We start from the raw sequence: 20,792 nt of genomic DNA, 5'->3' as shown, positions 1-20,792 counted from the left end.
CAGCCTTGACATTCTGAGCACATGCCTACGTGTTCTCTTGGGCGGTTTTCAGTCGCTCCACTATGGGGCGTATTAGGGCTTTAAGGTCTACAGAGGGAGCGGGCAATGTCAACCCTTCGGCTGAACTATGTATTTACTTGAGATGAGAGCGAGTGGGAACTGCTGTGGTTTTGAGAAAATGTGCGTCAATATATCAAAAAGCAAAACACACAAACCACCCACATAAACAATCACCTTTTGAACATTACATTGCGATGAATTTATGATCATACGCTTGTGTTCATTTAAACCTTTCTCGTGTGGTAATTTTGCAAAAAATATTTACATTTCACTTTATTTTTATAAATTGTATATGCAACCGATAATGACAAAGAAACGAACATGTTTAGATTTACGTATTAGGCTATAAGTGTACACAATATTTAGGCGTTCGTGGAATTTTCTAGAAATGTTACACTGTAGGGCTATAGCCTACGTTTAGCTACTTGCAGATGTTTTTAAGAAGCGTTTTCTGAACGCTAAAAAGAGATTAGATTTTACTTGTGTTGAGAACATGCTGTCCTAATTAAACGGGATGAGGTTAAAACGTTTTCAGTTTTATAGTACTGGTTAGTGTCACCACCAATTTAAACACTGCTGGTAGAATTTACCCCTTTTTGTGCCAAGGACTTGTCCATCATGCAGGGACAGCTTCCATTGTATTTTTTTTACTTCAACCCTGGAAATATGTTGAAATATTACTAAGTCTATAAACAGGACGTTAACAGAGGCCAGTACGAGAATAGACGCGCAAGCACTGTTCGCGATGCACGAAATATTGAAAATCCTAAATATTCAATTGGCGTGGATGATTATATTAATGTAGACGGAAACTCACTGTCTTCAGAAAATGCATTTTCTTTTCAACTTACCTCGTATAGTGCATAATAAAGTAGTAGCTTATTTATAAGCGCAGCGCTGCTTTGTTTACAGCGGTAACCTAGAAAAACACGGTATTGCGGCTGCAAGCGCCGCCTACTGGCAGAGCGTGAATTTGCATTTTTAGCATACTTTTCACAAAGCTAAACTGCTCATGCATCTTTGTTTGGATTGTGAGTTAAAATTCAGTGGTTGCCTCTCATTTCAAATGACTACAGATTTTTTTGTTCTTTGCCTTTAATAGCGCAAATAGACATCTTGTTCATGTACTCTTTCAATCTTCCCTGCTAAAAAAAAAAACAATAGAAGCCCAGTAGAAACCATCACAGAAATTCTAATGGTTTCCATTAAAATACCATTATAAACCATTAGCTTTTTCCAGTAAAACCATTACAAAATTCCTTTTTGTAGTGTGTTTTGGGCATTTTTCCAGGATTTAACATCCCACCAACAGAATCCATCATATACCAATAGACACCATTATAGTTTCCATTAAAACCAATACAATTCCCATTATAACCATTAAAACCATTACATTTTCTATTGTGTTTTGGGCAGGGTTCTATTGTTTTTTTTTGTTTTGTTTGTTTGTTTGTTTTTCAGCAGGGTTGTCTTTTGCTTAAGGAAAAAAAAAGTCAGCAATCGGTATCAGAATCGGCCCATTTGCTTAATATATATATATATATATATATATATATATATATATATATATATATATATACACATAGTGGCCTATAACCCATGTGTGTGTGTGTGTGTGTGTGTGCGTGTGTGTGTATATAGCCTAAATCGAGATCAGTCTCACCAGTTATAGATTTTGGAAAGCATTAAAAACAAGAAACGGTTTTTTATTTCTTCCTACCTGCTGCTTTTGATGAGTCAAACTTTACTGACTGGTTGTTCATATCTCAACATATATATTTTGTTTCTTTTTTAGCCTAAATAGAAATTGTAATGTTAATGAAAATCTATGCAGTAAAATAAATCTAATATTTTTTTCCAAAATATATTGTCCAGCCACTGTAATAAATAAATAAACATAAATTAAAAAGAAAAGTAGGAACTCTTTCAAGTAGCCTAATATTGCCCTGTGAATATATTCTTGAGAATCACAAGCCGTAAAAAAGCAGTTCTACCACCTTTGGAGGCGGGATGTAGTTTTTGTAACCGAGACGCCCATCATTCAAAATGCAAACCAATGAGAAAGAGAGCGAGCGCTGGAACAGTACCGTGTCTCTCTCTCTCTTTCTGAGACAGCATGGCTCATGCACCCTGACCAACTCAGCTGCCTGGAAGGTTACTGTTGTGGACTATATCTTAACATAGAATCTAGAATACGTTCAAACCTTTGTGCGTTTCGTCCAGAAAGATAGCTTGGTTTCTAGCGCTTCAGGACAGCGTCTACATAAATTCAGTTTATTAACGTCAAGGTCTGACCATACAAACAGAGCGCAGGTCTTCATTCACATGTTGGAGAATGAGGTGCCAGTGGACAGACGCTGTTGTTTTCATTCACTCAAACTAACTACAGTGACCAACCGCGCTGAAGATCTTAAGGGGTTTGGAATGAGAAGTGAACATTTAAAGGACCTGAAATTTGTCTAATTGTTTTCTTTCCTCGTGGAAAACTAAGTCGATAAATCGCAAGAAAGGATGTGCTTGAGATGAACGCCTTGTCAGACTGGACTATTGACAGACAGCGAGCGCATTAACCGGCTTCTTAGTGTTTCTTCTAATAATAATTTACATGTAAGTGTGACTCTTTAAAGGACTCTGTCATTCCTTGCACTGCGGTTTTATAGATCTGTTTTCATCTATTTAACAATAAAAGAACCAATTTAAAGCGAGGGATATTCAAGGAAAAGCTGACGGGTCGCGCAGTTCTTCATCACCGGAACGCTGTATCGAAGGGGCTGCGATTGAAACTTTCAGAAATGCCGCAGGTGGAGATGTTTTATTTTGTGTTGATCAGCCTGTGGATGTCTGTGTTGGGCCTGGAACCGGCGTCTAAGGTTGTGGCGGATCGCTACGCTGTCTACTGGAACCGAACAAACCCAAGGTGAGTTAGTTACTTGCGCAGCTGATATACTAAAACGCCGTTTCACTTGTCATGTAGAAGCACCACAGTCCGCAGAATATCGGGCGAAATATAACGCGGCTGCGAACTGAACAGGTTCGTCAAGCCGTCAGGATCGTTTGAACAAGTTTCACTGATGATACAACAGTTACAACATTGTAAGGGCGAAACTTCTAACAAAATCCGCGATAAACACTCGACAGCGTTATTTTACAGTAAACTCTATGGCAAAACTATATGTACTAGCATGGCAAGAAACGGCGCTCGGAATTGCGAAAATAAATGAAGCGCGAATTGTTATAAAATCGGTACATTGGCTGTCTTGTTGGAGGGGTTAAAACTAAAACCACACTAACAAGCTAATTAGTTTATACAGCTTCAGTTATCTATCTATCTATCTATCTATCTATCTATCTATCTATCTATCTATCTATCTATCTATCTATCTATCTATCTATATACCGTATATGTATATATATATATATAAAGCCTATAAATACTTTTTAATGCCAATGTTTTTTTTTTTTGTTTGTTTTTTTTACCTCATTCCAATAACTTTAGCCAGCTTATGAGTGGGATTTCTTTCTGCTTTTGGAGATTGACAGGCAAGCTCTCTGCTCTTTCAAAGTAAAAAGTCATTACCCCGTGCCACTAGCTTGTCCTAGACATTGCCCTCTAGAAACATCATTAGAAATAAATATCATGGCTCATTGGTCAGTTGTTCTTTAAAATCCAATTTACCTCTTTGAATGTGATTTTGCTTGTTATCATAATTCTAAAAGGGCACAATTTTATCAATTCATATTTCTTTTGAAGCATTTATAAAATGTGTGGCTGAAAATGGGCTAGTAATGGATTTCAACAAAGGTTTTCTAATAAGGTAATATAACCTTCCTGTGCAGTGAAGGGTGTTAATGAAAAATAGCATCAGGAGTCGAAAGAAGTACTTTTCTGGCTGAATGTGAAATACTTGAATAAGTTGATTTGATGGCTGTTAATAGTTTGGGTGTGTTAAATGTCAATGAGCTTTTTTAATAAGCCAGTTTTCATAATGTAATATATTATTATTCTCGTGAGAAATAATTTGCTTAACAGCTTTTTAACAACTAACATATAAGAAATATATTTAGATTGAAATTACATCAGGCTTGCTGTCCCTTTCTCTTCGCCGCAAGTCTTGAGTTGCCTGAAAGCGCTGTGATTCCAGCTCATCCCCATTCTCGGTTGTCCCTCTTCAGTTGCCATGGGGCTTTCTCTCTGCCCTGCACCCCAGCCCCATGCTGGCTTTACACAATGGGTCAAACCCAGAGAGGCATTTCAGGAGTGGCTGATGCCCAGTTGGGTGCCTGCTCATGAGAGAGGGGTCACACGTTCAGTGATAACAGCACAAGGCTGCGGTTAACCATCATCGGACAGTATTGAGCTCTGGTTAGGGTGAATCTGAGGGCGAGCCCGGTTTCTATAGCTTGACAGAAATGTGTGTTTGTGTGATCGTGAATATCTGCGTGTGTGTGTTGGAGGCTCCCTGCCTAGGTTTTGTCCGGGCAAAATGAGGCCCCTCTAGCAAATAAATGAGTTTGTTCAAATGAGTATCTCTCATTCACATTCATACACTCACCCAATGGCCTAATTCAAATCTGGCTGTGCTGTATAATGCAGCAGCACTCTTTGGCAAGACCTTGGGGCCCTGAATGTCACTCATAACCCACAAAACAAGTAACCTTCTGATCAGAATGTGCCTGTACATGGATCTCATGTTGGACTTTTTCATTTAGACATTGATTTAGACTATCGGACCCGCTAAAGAACAGTTCTTTGGTAGCTTTTAAGATGCTTGATCGGTTCATTGTCTTGTGCCGCATCTTCCTCTCTTAATGTCACTCATTAACATGGCTAAATTACCAACATTAGAGACAGCTGTGCAAGAGTCCAACTCAAAGATTTAGATAGCAGTGCCATGAAATATTAATTTGTCAGAAAGATTGCCTTCATTAGAGCTTTAATTGAAGTTTTTAATTATTCAATGGCATTTAGTGACAAACAACATATAATAACAAGAAACATAACTGTTTATAAAAATAATTTTCAAAGCACGCAGACAGGCTTATCTCTTAATCGTTATTTTGCAAGCGTAGGAGTTGCACTTTAGTGCGGTGGCGAACATACTGAGTGATTGCTAGTATTTTCACATGAGTGAGTACGCCGGAGTCTATAGAGATTCTTTAGAGGATTTAGGGGGGAATGGCTCCTTTAGTTTTTGGCCTGAGATTTGCAGCGCACCCATTCATATGTAAGCCTCTGTCTTGCTCTACATATGGTGGTCTTACAAGCTTCACTGGGTTTCGGAGGCTCTTTTTTTTCCTCTCCAATGCGGTCCACGCCGTTTGCAATTACAAATTCAATTCAAGTTGGCAGATTTCCTCTGAAGTTTCCCAGCTCTTTCTCAGATTAGTCATTTCTTAGTTCGAGACGTGTTCTTTCGCAGGCATTACTGGATTGGCTTGAGATAGAGAGCTTATTGTTTCCTTCTCTATCCTGTGGTTCTGAGAAAGTAGTGTTCGTGTAATCCAGATATGCGATCTACATCGCAAATATATTCATTTGTCAATATTTTTTCTGCTAGTTCCTGGAATTTTAAACTCAAATAGGTCTTATGTTGAAAATGAAACCTGTTTATTTGTTGTTGATAGGCAGGATCAGTCAGGAATCAGTATTGAATTCCTACCTTAATCTTTTGGCTGTTTGTGTATGTGGTGCCATGGAAGCCGATACCGCTGTCCATCAAAGAGGTCTGTCGAATGGACCTAACAGCTGGGGAGAGGGATTTCAGCATTCTGACGGAGTCCCGTTTTAATCACTGATAATGCCTCTCAAATCTCTCAATAACAGATGTGGCACTTTTCCTACAGTTTTTGAAGCCTTCTCAGTCAGGTGGTGTAGTGAATAGTACGTCCGGCCTCTTTAGACTTGGGTTTTTTGTAACATTTCACACTTAAACGCTTTCTCGGTTGTCTTTCCCTGCTCATTTCTTCACTACAGAAATGGGAAATGTCATGGATCTCCCGTAAAGCCATCTCTTTTTCACCTCTTAACTCTAGCTTGCGCAATATGACCTCAAATGGTTTCCTTTTTGTGCCGGCTCAGTTTTAATCCCCACTTTAAAAACAAAGCCCATGGTTTGCGGTTTGTGGCCAGTTGATATTGTGATAGCTGTTCGGTGGTATTGTGTGGGGTTCAGTTTGTATTGTTCTGCGTGTTTACCCTCCTTTTTCCTCACTGGCACTTCTGGCCTCCTGCTGCTCGGTTCCGCTTGGATTTTAAATGGGGAGAAAAAATCATGTCCAAATATTGACTGGTCTGAAGACCCCGGTCGTCTCCCAGCCCACGTGAAAGGGTGCCATTGTTCCTGTCTTAGTGGATCTCTGCCAGAGTTTAAAGTATTTAGTCTCTTACATGCAGGAAGTGCATACAACGTGGCTTGTAGAAGGAAATATAGACCGACTAAAGACTGGAAAGAGTTACAGATGGGAACCGCAGGCCTCTCGGTTTGAGTCCCACAATCGCACCCCATCCTGATTAGCCCTCCAGGGCTGTATGGCGGTGTGCTGGTGCTCTCAAAAGATTTGGGGTATCGGAAGACTCATTCCAGCAGAGAGAAAGTTCTCCTGCAGGGTAACTAGAACATCCTGCTGTTTGATGACCCCTAACACACCGAGAGGTGCCTGGCCCCCTTCCTTCTGCGCTCAGCTCTTGCGTTCCGCTAATAAACTGTCATGATTGCGTCTCAGCGAGAATTCTGGGAGTGCCTCTTTTTTTTAAATTAAAGTCAACCGGTTCTCTTTTCATTTTACGAAATCACGCTTGAGTCATCACAGCAATCGCTCATCCTCTCTGAACTTTAGATGATAACTGATGCATTTCGGGTCTCTATGTTTGCTCGAGGTAAGCTCCTCATACACGGTGAGCTTTTAAACTGTGAGTGGTGAAATGTCTTTGCTGGCGTCTTTGAAGGCTTGGCTGAAGGTATTAACAGAGAGGCACTAAAGGGCTTAGGAGGTCATCGGCCCATTGTGTAAAGATACAAAACACTTCCTCTGAACCCCTTCACCCTTCTGTGTCTCCCTCGGAGAGCCACGACCTCAACAACCATTCATATTAATCAGCTTCAGACCTTAATGACCTGATAAAGCTCCTGAAAGGACCCTAAAGTTTACTAAGCCTCCTTGATAAGAATTGAAGGAAAATGTAGCATGCGGTAATGACTACTTTGCGCATTCTTTCGCCGCGAAAGCGCGGAGCGGTTTGCTCTTTGTGCCCTTCATTACGGCACATTTAATCGCAATGAGAAATAATGAAGGAAGCATTTGTTCGACAGGCTAAGCTAATAAAAATGGACTGACTTGGCAAGAGTTAGCATGAAAGAAAAAAACAAGAAAGAACAAGAAAATGAGAGAGAGGAAGAGAGAGAGGGAGAAGGCTTCATAGCTTGAAAAACTTGTCTCACAGATTTGAACTTGGTCTGTAACCTTAAAACTGCTTTCACCTGCACAAATGAGGCACATTTGGCTGAAGAATACCTTAAATCTTTCTTTCTCATCCAGAACAAGAATTCTTTGAAACTCCCTACCATGAAATATTTCTCTTATTCAAAGCATTAAAAAAAATTGGATGATGATTTTTTTGTGCTGTGGTGAAGGACATGCATCTTTTCCACAAAAAAAAAAAAATTGGCTGCATTATTACGAACATATTGCAATTATGGCTATGGTGGTGCTCCAACAAAATCAACAGATTGTTAATTAAATATTGAGAAAAACACAATGTGACGTTTTCAATTTACCAAACCTTTTATGAACGAAAATAAAAGCACAAAACAGCAAACTTTCCAAGGATAATAAAGTAATTTAATAGTTAAAATAATAGTTAAAACTTTGTTTAAACAAAGTTAATTTCTGGATAAACCCAATAATAATAATTAAAAAGACACTTTATATAGGCTGTTAATTGCTTAAAATTTATTTGGCTGACGTTTTTGAATGTTGCACATTCATCAATTCATATTTAGAAATGTGTCTCTCTTTCAATAAAAAAACAAAAACAAAGGTCAAAATAAACTTTTTTGGGATCTAGATGTTCTCGTCACATTCTTGGTTTGAGATTGCGGAGCATTTTATAGTAGACGATCAGTCTGTGGTAAGTGGTAAAGCATTTCCTTGTTACAAATTTGAGTACGCTCCGAGCGTTGGGACCCATAAAATATTAAACGCTGTTTGCGATCTCAGAGTCAAAAGTCTGGCCAACAAACCTTCACACGCAATGTTGAGAAAATGAGGTCAGTGTGACCATCATTGGAATCTTGAGGTCAGCGTTTTTCTATTTTGCGGTGGATGACTTTTTTGGTAAATTAATGTCTTCTCATTCACTTTGAATACTGTAGATTTTACCACAGATTACTAAATTGCATTAAATCATTTTCTCTTTGTTTTAGTCATTTAATGACACTTTCATTACAATTGTCATTATCTATGAGTTAATTGCCCGTCCTTTCTTGTCAGTATGACTAGCCTACTAGTATTTTTCTAGCAGACGTAGGAGTGTACAAGCGGCCATTTTCAATCTTGCTTCCATTTTGTGTTTCGAACGGAACAGCAGCTGATCTGGGAGTAGGTTTCCTTCTTTTGTAGCTCTTTTCAGCCCTATTTTTTAATGCGTTACAACTGATTTCCTTCCAAACTGTGTTTAATTTAGATCTTTCAGTCAACCAATGCGAAAGAATGAACAGTTTATTGATTCCTATCAGTTTCACCCTAGTATGTCAATCCCATTCCAAGCAAGTAAACTAGTCTTAAAATGTTCGCGTTACACAACACACCTCTAAATTTGCACGTTTGATTTACGCCACAGACATCATAAACCAGACTCGTGCGACCGTACGCTGGCGCACTGGCACTAGTATCACTGGTAGGGGGAACATGCTGGCAGACGGTGGAGTCATGGAGGCATCCACTCCTCTTTTATGTATCTGCTGCGGCCAGGCCTCAGTTATTCTTGTGCATAATTGATGGAAAAGTTAGAATAGCAGAAGTAATGCGATGAGAGGGTGCAGCGAAGCGGCAAGGCGGACAAGCGCACTGCTGGCAGCCGGGAGTGGGATCGCGTGCGTGGGGCAGCAAACATTGCAGGGGATGAGAGGGCAGCTGGAGTAACAGGTCATCACAAAGAAGCAGGACAAAGTGTCAGCCGCTAGTCAATCAAGCACTTCCTATTCCGAAAGTGACTTTCTGGCTAAGCAAACACATGGAAGATATGTACTGGTCAAACTGGGAGCTGTTTGCTCAGTTGGTGTGACCGTAAATGTGACTTTTTTTCTTATAAATAGTGATGCACTGCTTGTTCATTTGATTTGTAATGCAATCAAAATGGCATTTTCAATATGCATATGGGCGTGTGCCATTGTTTTGAAGCCTTTGAACTCTCATGTGAATCAGAGAAACTGCAGGCGTGCTCTCGCTGCTCCTGTGACATGTTGTGTGTCACACCTTGAGCAGTCAGTACAAAGAGGTGCTAATGGGCGAACAGCCCTACTTTGTCTAATAGACAATGAACCGCTAACCAGTATCATCCTGTTTCAAAGCGGCCCCGCGACCATTCAGGGAGTCTGCAGGAAATGAAGGTTTCTTCCCCTCAGGCTTTCTTTGAATCATCGTATAGCACTAGTTAACTGAAACTAATCATTATTGGTCCTCCCAATTTGATCACTTGGACTGTAAGAACTGACGTAAATCAAAACATTGAAACTGGGAAAGGTGCAAACTGGAAGTGTCACATTTTATTAGGTTGAATAATTAACATTACATTCCTTCTTCAGTATGTATTGCAATATATCTCAGGAATAAGGATGTGGTCAGTGATCAAAAAAAGAAGCAGTTTTTTTTTCCTATGTCAGCTTTGCTGCCTTTTTTGGTTTGCCAACATTTTGAAGCATGAAGCAGGGGGAATAATCCCAAATGTGATTAAAAACATGAGTAAATGCACAGATAAATCTTTTCTTTTTAGGATTAGGATGGGAGCTTTTGTTGGTTTAGAGCTGTTGTGCTATTTATTATGAATTTGAATAGCTGCTTTTATGAGTGCATATATGAAAATTGAACTTTTAAAAATGTACTGTAATTTACATGATACATATTAATATTTTTAACGTTGTATATTTATGAATATTTTCTTATTTTGATTTGTTAGTATTTAAATATACTTTAAAAACAAATTTTTTATATGTAATGTTTCTACTTTTTTTTTTTTGCTTTAAAAGTTGCATATAATTCTCCAATGTCTAAATACCCTAAATTCTACATCTATATGTCTGTTTCCCAACAGAAATAGTTCAAAATATTTTTTCCCGTTAAGCAATAAATTAAAAAATGTATGTTCCACCGCTATTCATCCAGTAAATTAATAACCGTGCGTGCACAGGCTTCATTAGAAATCTTGTCCAAAAAACGATAAATTTGTCAGGAAGAATTTTGTGCAACCACAAGACATGAACAGAAATACGATCCCATTGTAACTCAAAGGAAACCATCTGTCTTGGACATAAATATTATTGCGATGCCATAAAGGCTTCCGATGGAAACATAAGCACTAAATGTGCTCAGGAAACAAATAAACCATTTTTATGGCTGTACCTACGGCCCTCTGGGCATTTCTGCTTCCCTGAAAAGACACAAAGAAAATCCTTCAAATCATCACCTTCTAATGTTCTCAAACCTGCACGCACTAATTTGCAGCAATTTACTGTTTTAATAATTACAGGATTACATTAATTACTCAAAGTAAGTAAAATGTAATGAAAGATTTATATATCGATATATAATAAATATATTTTTAAACGTAGATTTGATGTCATTTTTTGATAATGGATTTATGTGTGAAGTATTGTTACAAATTTAATGAAAGCGTGATAAAATTCATGATACCTTGATTCCAGGCTTTCATGAACAGATTAATATTGTATGATTAAAAAGGATTTTTCTACTTTTTTGTTTTTTAGAAATGAACAGAATTTTCTTCGCAAAAAATATGAACGTTTAAAGTCAGAAAGATTTGGTTGTTTTGTGTTTTGTTGGCCAGATGAGTATTTGATTTGGAAAAAAAAGTCTTAGTCTCTTGTGACTATTGGTGTGGATGTGAAGTGAATGGATGTGGGAGTTCAGTTGTTCTGGTCTAGACACGCAATACACATGGGACGTTCAAGTGCTACTGCTATTGCCAGCCACAGATTTTCCATAAAGCTTGTTTTTTTTAAATTTCCAATAATATAATTCAGTTATTTTACATAAATTCTATCATAACATACACACCAATTTATCTTTTAACATGTGTCATTTCTAAATTTTTTAAACCAGAAAGGTTGTCTTTTAATATTTTACCTTTTTTGTTAGTGTGTTTATTTTTAATTTTCAATCATGATTTACAGCACGCTACTACGAGTATGTTATAATGTGGCTGTTTACTATTGAAAACTGGGGCATGGAACAAAGCAATCGAGGGGAGTGGTTACCAGAACCCACCAATTGAATCATCAGCAGGGGCTCTGCAGATCTGGGGAAACCAATAAGGTTTTGATGGGTTGAGTATCTTCAGGCAGATTAGCGTAGTAGAGGCCTGAATGCCAAGCACATTCATTCTTATTAGCCTCAAGTTCACTTCAGGTTCAGGTGATTTGCATTGTAAATTCACTTAAAGATCGATCACCCTTAAAAGCATGCCACTGTATTTCATAAGTGGAGAGAACGACCACTACCGTCGAATTTACAACGTTTAATAGTTGGGCTAGCGCTGGTCAATGCCATTAGAGAGTGATTCGTAAGTTATGTTCTCATATTAGCCTTCATATAATTCATACGCACTTCGGGACACCTAAAGTTTGCTCCGGTGTGAAAGTGAGAAGGTTAGTGGATGCACAGGCCCCCTTACAGTCGCTCCCCTCTCCGTCTCCGTCGCCAGTTGTCTGCCACGTCCACGGACTCTGTCTTAAGGGCTGATATCAGATACGGTGGGGATGAAATGGCTTACGCTGGGCTGTAGCCCTGGCTCAACCGAGTTCTCACCCCTTTTTATTGTCTGCCTTAACTCTGATGTCATTTCCATCCCCTCTGGCGACCCTGTCGAACTGATAATATCTTTTGTCGGCAAGTCCCTTGTAGGAATAATCCCGATATGCATACCAGCCTTTGAAAGCAAGGAATATGTGTTATATGGGTGTTAGGATACGAGCGCACAGCCACTCTCAATTTTAGCCTTCCCACTGGGGGAATGAATCCCCGTCTGCCTCTGTCTCATCCCTGATGTCTTATAATGACTTTGTGTTTTCTCTTTTCTGCGTTTGATTATTTTGCCTATCTCCCCACTCCCTGCCCTGGTGCGATATCGCACAGTGGCCATTGAATTCGCCATATGGAGCCGGTACGGCAGAGCCTATTGAGCAAATCACTCAGTCCAGATGCTTTTCAGATGATTGTGTAGCACCGTGCGATTTTAATGCGAATCTCCGCTTTTGCCCAGACAGATGCACTAATTTCATTTGGTGCGCGGGGGATGAAGACGTGCTGTTGAAGACAGAGCCCATTGCGGTCGTGCTTATCTGGACCGGCACGTCCTGCCACATTTGCACCCTTTTAATCTGACATCCTGGACGCTGGGTTTTTCACTTGTGGTGTGTGTGAACGTTATTTAATGATGCTGAAATGTGATAATTTGTACAAAATGCCAGTTCATAATGTTATCACATCGCATTGAAGAAAAATGAAAACGTTGCGTTTGCAGTCTCATTTTTCACAGCCCTTTTGTTGTAGGCCAGAATTACGGCAGAATTAGGTTTGCTGAAGCCAGTGTGGGAGTTCAGTGGGTTTAATTGTTTATGGTTTTCTCAGTGAGACAATGAAAATTGTGATCGCGAGGCCAAATAAAATGGTTTATACTGACCTCATTGCACGTAGTTTGATGGCGAAGCCAGAAAGGTCACAACCGCATGGCTGCGGCTTTCCATCGCTCTCTTGACTTCAGTCCATTAGCACCTCCAGCCAATGGGGTTCCAGCCTGAGCTAATCACCACTCTGAGATGTTTATGATGCATTTAGGATGTTTTATCTCTCAAATAAAAGTGTTTGATAAGTGTTTGAAAAGACAGCCAAGGGTAATCGCTCAGGCCATTTCACAGACTCTCGTGCTTTAAGAAGTAAGTCCTGCTGTAAAGATCAAAGTCACCTCCAAGTGTTTTTCCGTTCTCAAACATCTGCTAAATTATGATTCGCAGAAGAAAAAAAGAGAAATTTTGATTTGTTCTGATTTGGTCCTCTGAATGTCCTCTGCAAATTTGCCAATTGCACATTTGGTCCGATTGTAAAATGGTGTTTTTGTTCGTTTTGCGAGTGTGTCTGTGTTTGTGTTCAGTCATTAAGGTCATTATTCAGCTCTGTTGGGTTGCGGCTGCACTCAAATAACCCTTGATGGCTCAGAGATTTGTTGTATCAAGGATAAATAAGTTTACTGTCTGGCACTTATTGAGGGCAAAACAAAATGTATAACCTCAGGACAATAAAATCATTCAGCCAAAGTACCAGATTTACCACCATTAAATCAGTATAATCTATCTATATACTGTATATAATTTTTTTTTTCTTTTCTTTTTTTTCTTGCCTCGTCTTAATGCCAGTGTCGGCTACCACAGTTTACCTCAGTTTTAATGTAGTGGAAATAACTGTAGTAAATATGGTATTTTGGCAGAACAAAGGATGAATTTAAATTAAAATCTATGGAATCAATCAGTTAAAATTAAGTTTGTATTCTCTAAAAGAAAACCAAATTTGAATAGGATATATAAAATGAATGTTTGGAAATGAATGGTGGCTTTTAATGACAAGAATGTCTGTTAGGGTGGGGGAAAACCAGCAGAATAATACCTTGAAATGTTGTCCACACCAAGACAGATGGGCATAAATCACATTACGTTCAAGCCAACACCTTGAGTCATTTTAATTCCAAATCAAATGTGTAATCACAGCAACAACCTCTGTGGTTTTCTGTGTTCAAAACAAATGAGTGGAAATGAACTGCAGCTCAGAGAGCGGGGCGAAGCTGAAGAAGGCTGCGTTCAACAGAAGGCTTCCCAGAATTCTCCAATTAGACCAATGATATAATTACACTGAGGAGCCCACTTTCTTTCAGGTGCTAATTGAATTGGTCTGTTTGCCAAAAAAAACTCCCATTCTAGTGGAGAGAGAGAGAAAGAGAAACTGCTCGGGCACATTCCTACGTTAAGCCCAGGGGTGTTTTTACAGGGCGTGAGGACGGTGTTTTCAGAGAAAATATGTGTAGCTCTGGTATCTGTGCTGGTATGTGAATCATATGTTGTGCTCTCTCAGGGCATGTCAGATGAGCAACCTGTGACCTGCCGCAAACATTAGGTATAAATAGCACTTAAGAAAACAAGATTTGATTAAAGAGCGTGTGGTCTTGCACTATTGATTTTCTCTGTGAAATGAGAAAGCATGCTACTTTAGTAAATAGTAGTGAACAGTTAAACATGGATATGTGTTGGTGAGTGATGTACAATTATTGTGTTGATTATATTAGATCCCTCCATGTAGTTTGAACTACAGCTGTCAGTTAATTGAAAATGATCATTAGTTAATCACACGCACATAGAAATATACACAGCAGAATATATGCATATACGTAATTACATATCAATTATTTGAGAAATATAAAAAAAATATAAAATATAATACAAATTGAAATACAATAAAATATATAAAAATATAATTCAGTAATATAAAATAAATATAATTCAAAGCTTTTAGATGAAAAGTTTGAATAGACTTATCAAAATCACTCATGAAGTTGGTACTTCAAGCTTGAATTGCTGAAATACTAGAAAAAATTGAATTTGTGAAATTAGTCAAGGGGCAAAATTAAGTAACCTTTTTAAAAAATTTTATTACTTAATCACAGGAAATGAAAGTTTTTTTTAATGGATGTTTAAAAAAGTCTTAGGAAAAATGTTGTAGAATTTATATCAAACATTAGTTTATTCATTTATAAAGCACTATTAAAACAACAGAGCACTGACAAAAATGCTGTACAATAATGATTAGTTTGATTAGTTTAAATATTTGTTTGAAATATTAATTATTAAAAAAAAAAAGAAAGAAAGAAAGAAAGAAAGAAAGAAAACTGTGCAGTTCTGTGCATGTAATGAAAAAAGCTTTTTATACTTAATCACAAGAAATGAAAGGCTTTATTCAGTAAGTTACTTGATGGATGTTTTAAAAAGTCTTAGGAAAAAAGTTTTCTTTTAAATATTAGTTTGAAATGCCAAGTAATTACATTTTTTAAAAATGTACTGTAAGAGCTTGTTTTAATGTTTGCCATTGTATTTTTAGCTGTTCCGTTCTTGCCTTGAAGATTTTTTTGGTGCTAACATGGAATTTAAAAAAAAAAATGCACAAAGTTAAAATATAAAGTTGACAGCCCAAGTTTCAACTGATCCACTTTACTTGAGAATTTGGTTTAACTTGCCTAGTTATAAAATAGCACTTACTGGCTGTTTGACATACCAGAAGTTTGTAGCTAGCACAAAAGCTGCAACCTCTCTAGAGAGTTTTGGTTCAGTGGCAGAGACCATAATCGTGCCTGCCTTGTTTAGCTTCTAACTGAGTACTGTTTCTCACTAAATTCTGTTTGGTTATGTCTGAGCGCATTCATTTCCAATTGAAATAGATGGTCTGTGGAAGCAGATGAAAGAACTGTTGAACAAAATCTTTGTAAACGAGAAAAGACAAGTAGCGCGTTGGTCCACGCGGTGCGCAGAGCAAGGTGTCTAATTGTGTCTGACACCTCTCTCATTGGCACAAGTAGGAGGTTTCAGCACATCAGCAGGATCTAAGCGGGAGCCGAACTCTCATATGACTCGCTGAAGACTATTGTTTGGTTTATGTTCTCGATAATGTCATGCGATACAAATTTGAGTTTGGATTGATGTCAGCACCTGGTAATTTAGGAGTTTTCTTCCATTAGTTGCGTAAATAAATATCACAGTGTGCCGTTTGCATTGTCTGATGGGGACAAATAAACAAGAATGTGAGTCGGAGTGATTGGAATCTCAGGCCAGAACGGCGGCTCCGCCCTTGTGTGTGTGTGTGTGTGTCTTTTCCCGCTGAGCAAGCAGCGCAGGCTCTTTCTCACAGATGGAGGAAACTACACACCGAGAGTGTGACTATCAGCACCATCACAGGGACTTTTCCTCTCTTCATGGTGTGCTCCTTCTCACCCTAGCCAGTGAGGGGGCCACCGTGAATCAAACGCCCCATGAAAGCTGAGTCGAAGGTTATCTGCTGGTGTAGACACATGATAGCCGGCAACCTCGCTTTTAAAGCTGCCTCTTTTGAAATTCACAGTCAGCATCTTAAATCATTCGGTCCTATCTATTTGTTTAGTTTATCGACTGATCTAGAGTTTTGACTAACAAGGCAAAAGATTTCAAACTTTCAGTCTGTGTAAAACTGTGGCAGTTCTGGGCAAAATCAATTTGAATTTGAATTAAACTGGCCACACTACACAGAAAGTTGAAATGCAATTTAAATTGTAGTAACAAGAATTTTTCAGAATAGTAATTCAACAGTCATCTATCTATCTATCTATCTATCTATCTATCTATCTATCTATCTATCTATCTATCTATCTATCTATCTATCTATCTATCTATCTATCTATCTATCTATCTATCTATCTATCTGTTGTTCTTTCTTTCTGAAAGACCTATAAGCCTTCAAACTTCAAGACTTCAGTCTTTTTCAAACCTTTTAAACAAGTAAAGCAGCAATCAAACTTTGGTTTTCTAGTTAAAAATATCCTATATATGTATTTCTTTGAATTTTAATCAGTATTAATTCTTCTTGCTTTCTATAATTAAATACAAATTGCAATTCTCCATCCTGCTGCAATTGAATTCTGAATGACGCAGAATTTAGCCCTGAGAGTATTTGTGCAGTCATGTGTACCTAACTAATTGTTTTTGCTTAAAAAGACCATTGCTGGTGACGACCTGTACAGAAAATCACTGAGTGGCATGCAGGTACTTAGAGTGCACCCGGTGTGACCATTTCGAGTTATACTTTTGACACTGTAATTTACCCACATCAGGCCTCTATCAACAAAATGATCCATACTGACCCCATACAGACCCTAAAACCACAAAGAGCCGTCTAGCGCAGCACAGTCCACTCACCAAGACATTTATCTCTGATCAGAACCAGACCTAGACCATTGCAGCTATGACGAGAGAAGATATTACCTCCTTCCCTCAGCAGAATTTTCTGGGAATGAGAGCGGTTTACAGGCTCTGGTCTGCTGGGCTCAGGCTGATTGAGCTATGCAGTCCAGGCTTCAGTTGTGGCTGCAGATTGTCTGCTGGATGTGCATATAACGGCGGTGATTAACACGGCCTGTCATCGTGCCATGACGTTGCATGGACAGAGAGCTTCTTTTATGGTGCTGTATTTTGCTGAGTGAATCAGGTTATAAAACTGTCTCTGCTAAAGAGTCCTGCTCTCAGATCTGTTTGCAGACTCTCTTTTATGTATGTTGCCCTCTTGGCCGCATATGTTTCAGCGTTGTCTATTTTACTCAAGTCAAATGCCCTGCTACTGAAAAATGATGATTGAAAAACTGGCGTAGAGTTACCGATCACAAGGAAATATTTATTTTTATCAGGGCTGTCAGCGTTGTTAGGTTTAATGGTTTAATTTTTAAAATGTTGTTAATGTGGTTATTTATTTTGACATTTCATTTTGTTTCATGTAATTCGTGTTTTTTTTGTTTTTGTTTTTTTTAAGCTGATTGAAACAATCCAGAGCTGCAACTCTTATATGCACATGCAACAATACCACTGAACTTATGATGAAAGACCCTCCTTATTGGTAATTTAATTATAATTAAAATCTAGATAGGATGTTTAACAAAAGTAAAGCTACTTGCGAATTTATATGGCCAAATTTTATTATAGAATTATTGTGAATTTGAGTTTCATGGTTGCATTTCATGCCTGTTTCGATGGAGTTAAAAATATAGAATATAAATATAGAATGACAAGTAAAGTGCACAGCTGCACATATAAATAAATATATTTATGTGTGTGTGTGTGTGACCCTGGACCTCAAAACCAGTCATAAGGGTAAATTTTTTTAAATTGAGATTGATACACCAATTGAGATTTATACATCAATAAAACAATACATAAATAGTAAATAAGCTTTCCATTGATGTGTGGTTTGTTATGATAGGACAATATTTGGCCGAGATACAACCATTTGAAAATTTGGAATCTGAGGGTTTTTGTAACACATTTGTATGTTCACGGTTCTCTGATGTTGGTTAATGGTCACTTGACATGCAGTTTCATTTTTCTTTTTCAACATTTAATTTTTTTAGGAAGTTTTTTTGTTTTAGTTTTTTTGATGGATGTTATTTTAAAATGATTTATTTTAATTTACATTTTTATGATTTAATTAAGTATTAGTTATTCAATAAACTCTGGAACCCTTTGCAGTTCCTTTACGAACCCCAGTTTGAGAAACTTTGACGTAATGTAATGTATAATGCACTTCATGTTGTTAATAACAACAAATGGAATATATTTCCTTTTTCTTTGCATTTTTACATCAATATGGTACTATTACAACTATGGTAAGAGATTATACTATTTAAATCAATGTGATAAACGAGTTAGGTCAAAAGTAATCTGAAAGTAATCAAAAAGTAATCTGATTATATTACCTAAAATGTCTAATGTAATGAATTACATTACTTATTACAATTTCCACCATGTAGTTTGGAATCAGTAATCTACCCAGCTCTGTATATTTAGACAATAACCTATTAATTATAACATTTAATCATAATGTATTTATGCACACCTGGGTCAACAGCCAAATAGATTCCTTCTCACACCAGGCCTTAATATTCAAACATTTTGAGTTGTGTGTCATCGAATAGTGGTGCATGACCTCATATGTAGAAATACTGTCAGTCAGCCTGTGGATCCTCTTAAATGCACAGTTTGTTTCAAACACACAGGGAATATTCTTAGACGCACAGTGGAAAAAGGGACTTCAGGGTGAGCATGAATCACAAAATAAGCATGATCACTGAACACATGTCTATCCGCAGAGCTGTTGTCATGGTCACTGTAAACATGGTAACATATTTGTTGAACTGTGGCGAGGCACTGTTTTGACAGACTATTTCGTTAGGCCTTTCCATTCGTTTTACTGATCCTGGCCGCTGACTTTAACCTTTAAAAGTTCCCCTTAAACATAACTCACCCGAATAAGCTTTACCACAAGCTGAGTGACACGCTAAATGGACGTCTCTGTGTTCATTGTGCGCGAGCATTCGATCCCAGATTTCCTGTGGGAATTACACAAACATTTTACAACAAAAAGGATAGAATTCCTCGCGCTTTAAAAAAAGGGGTCGGCGCGCATGCAATTGTGGTCTCGCCGAGTATTGTGAGCCGGCCGGTTTCTTTCTTTACATTTCATGCTGAATGTAGTGAATCGCCTATTAAACCTTGAGGTGCCCACAACATGAAAGGCCTCATTGTGACACCAAAGAAATCCTTGTGACACCTAATCACAAAATAAAGAGAAGAAAAAACCCTGGCACCTCACACCAATCTCCCCGGGTTATCTTGAGCGAGCGTGACCTTTGTGACATTGATAGGATTTCACACACACACGCAGAAACGCGCCAATACTGACCTACGCAGACGCGCACACGCGCTCACATCCACACAGACGCCTTTCATATGTCTGCGCCTCTGTGGTTTTATATGTGTGGGACTGAGCTCTTTGAAGCTGTGAGGATCATCAGGGCAGACGTCTCCGTGGTGATGTGCTCTCCTGGCCATTTCTGGAAATAAAGCTCTGGAATGACCTCAGGATTGAGGCTCCACCAGAAAAAAAGCATTTTATAATATTTTATACAGCATGTAACCCACCGAAAAAAAGCATCTATTTTGCGTTTGATGGCTACTGTGCTTAATAAAATTTGATGGGGCATTAAAAGTATTGCATGCCGGTTATTAATGTCTCGCTGCTCTGCCATTGGCTGGAATCAGTCTGGATTTTTCCCAGCCTTTCAATCCAACTGACATTAGCCTCTAAAGCAAAGCCAAACATGTGCTTTTCCTTAACGCTGGCCTGACGATAACCTCCTGCGCCTCGCACTCAGACGGTCCTATTTTTCCACGAGCTGTAAATAAAATAAACATTTCTTTCTCTTTTATACGTACAGATATGGCGTGTCTGTGTGCGTGTATGGTCGGATGAATGAGGTGTGTCCGTCCTCGGCTTTAAATCTGTCAGAACTGAAAGCGTTTAGAGGAAGTCTGCATAAGCTGGTCACGGTAACTCAACCCTCACCTCATCATCGGCGCAGGTGGAGTTCGGTGCAGAACTCAGCCCTATCGGACCCCCATCTCACTCCCACGCAGAAATAAGGGCCATCTATCTCTCTTTCAGAGCCAGCGAAATGGCTCGTGGCTTGCTGAGTGATGTCGCGGTAATGTGTTTTCTTGATATTTAAGGAATTAAAGGGATAGCTCATCCAAAAATGATGTCGTAAATATGTCATTTACTCACCCCCATGTAGTTCCAAACCGGAATGGCTTTCTTCTGCGGAACACAAAAGAAGATTCTCAAGAATTTTTTTACTGTTTTTGTTCATACGAACTTGAATA

The 20,792-nt window shown here is 38.4% G+C and overlaps 1 protein-coding gene across 1 annotated transcript in view; it reads left to right on the top strand.

The window, feature by feature from the left end:
* Window positions 1-2,180: 2,180 nt before the first annotated feature.
* efna5a (ephrin-A5a) overlaps window positions 2,181-20,792 on the top strand; it is a 53,890-nt gene continuing 35,278 nt past the window's right edge. The window contains exon 1 of the mRNA XM_058759117.1: window positions 2,181-2,977. Within this exon, the coding sequence (XP_058615100.1) occupies window positions 2,853-2,977 (125 nt within the window). The 5' untranslated portion in view covers window positions 2,181-2,852. The remainder of the gene's footprint in view (window positions 2,978-20,792) is intronic.

Source organism: Onychostoma macrolepis, chromosome 21 (genome assembly GCF_012432095.1).
Source record: "Onychostoma macrolepis isolate SWU-2019 chromosome 21, ASM1243209v1, whole genome shotgun sequence".
Taxonomy (NCBI): domain Eukaryota; kingdom Metazoa; phylum Chordata; class Actinopteri; order Cypriniformes; family Cyprinidae; genus Onychostoma; species Onychostoma macrolepis.
The sequence above is the reverse complement of the archived record's forward strand: the minus strand, read 5'-3'. Positions and strand labels throughout refer to the sequence as shown.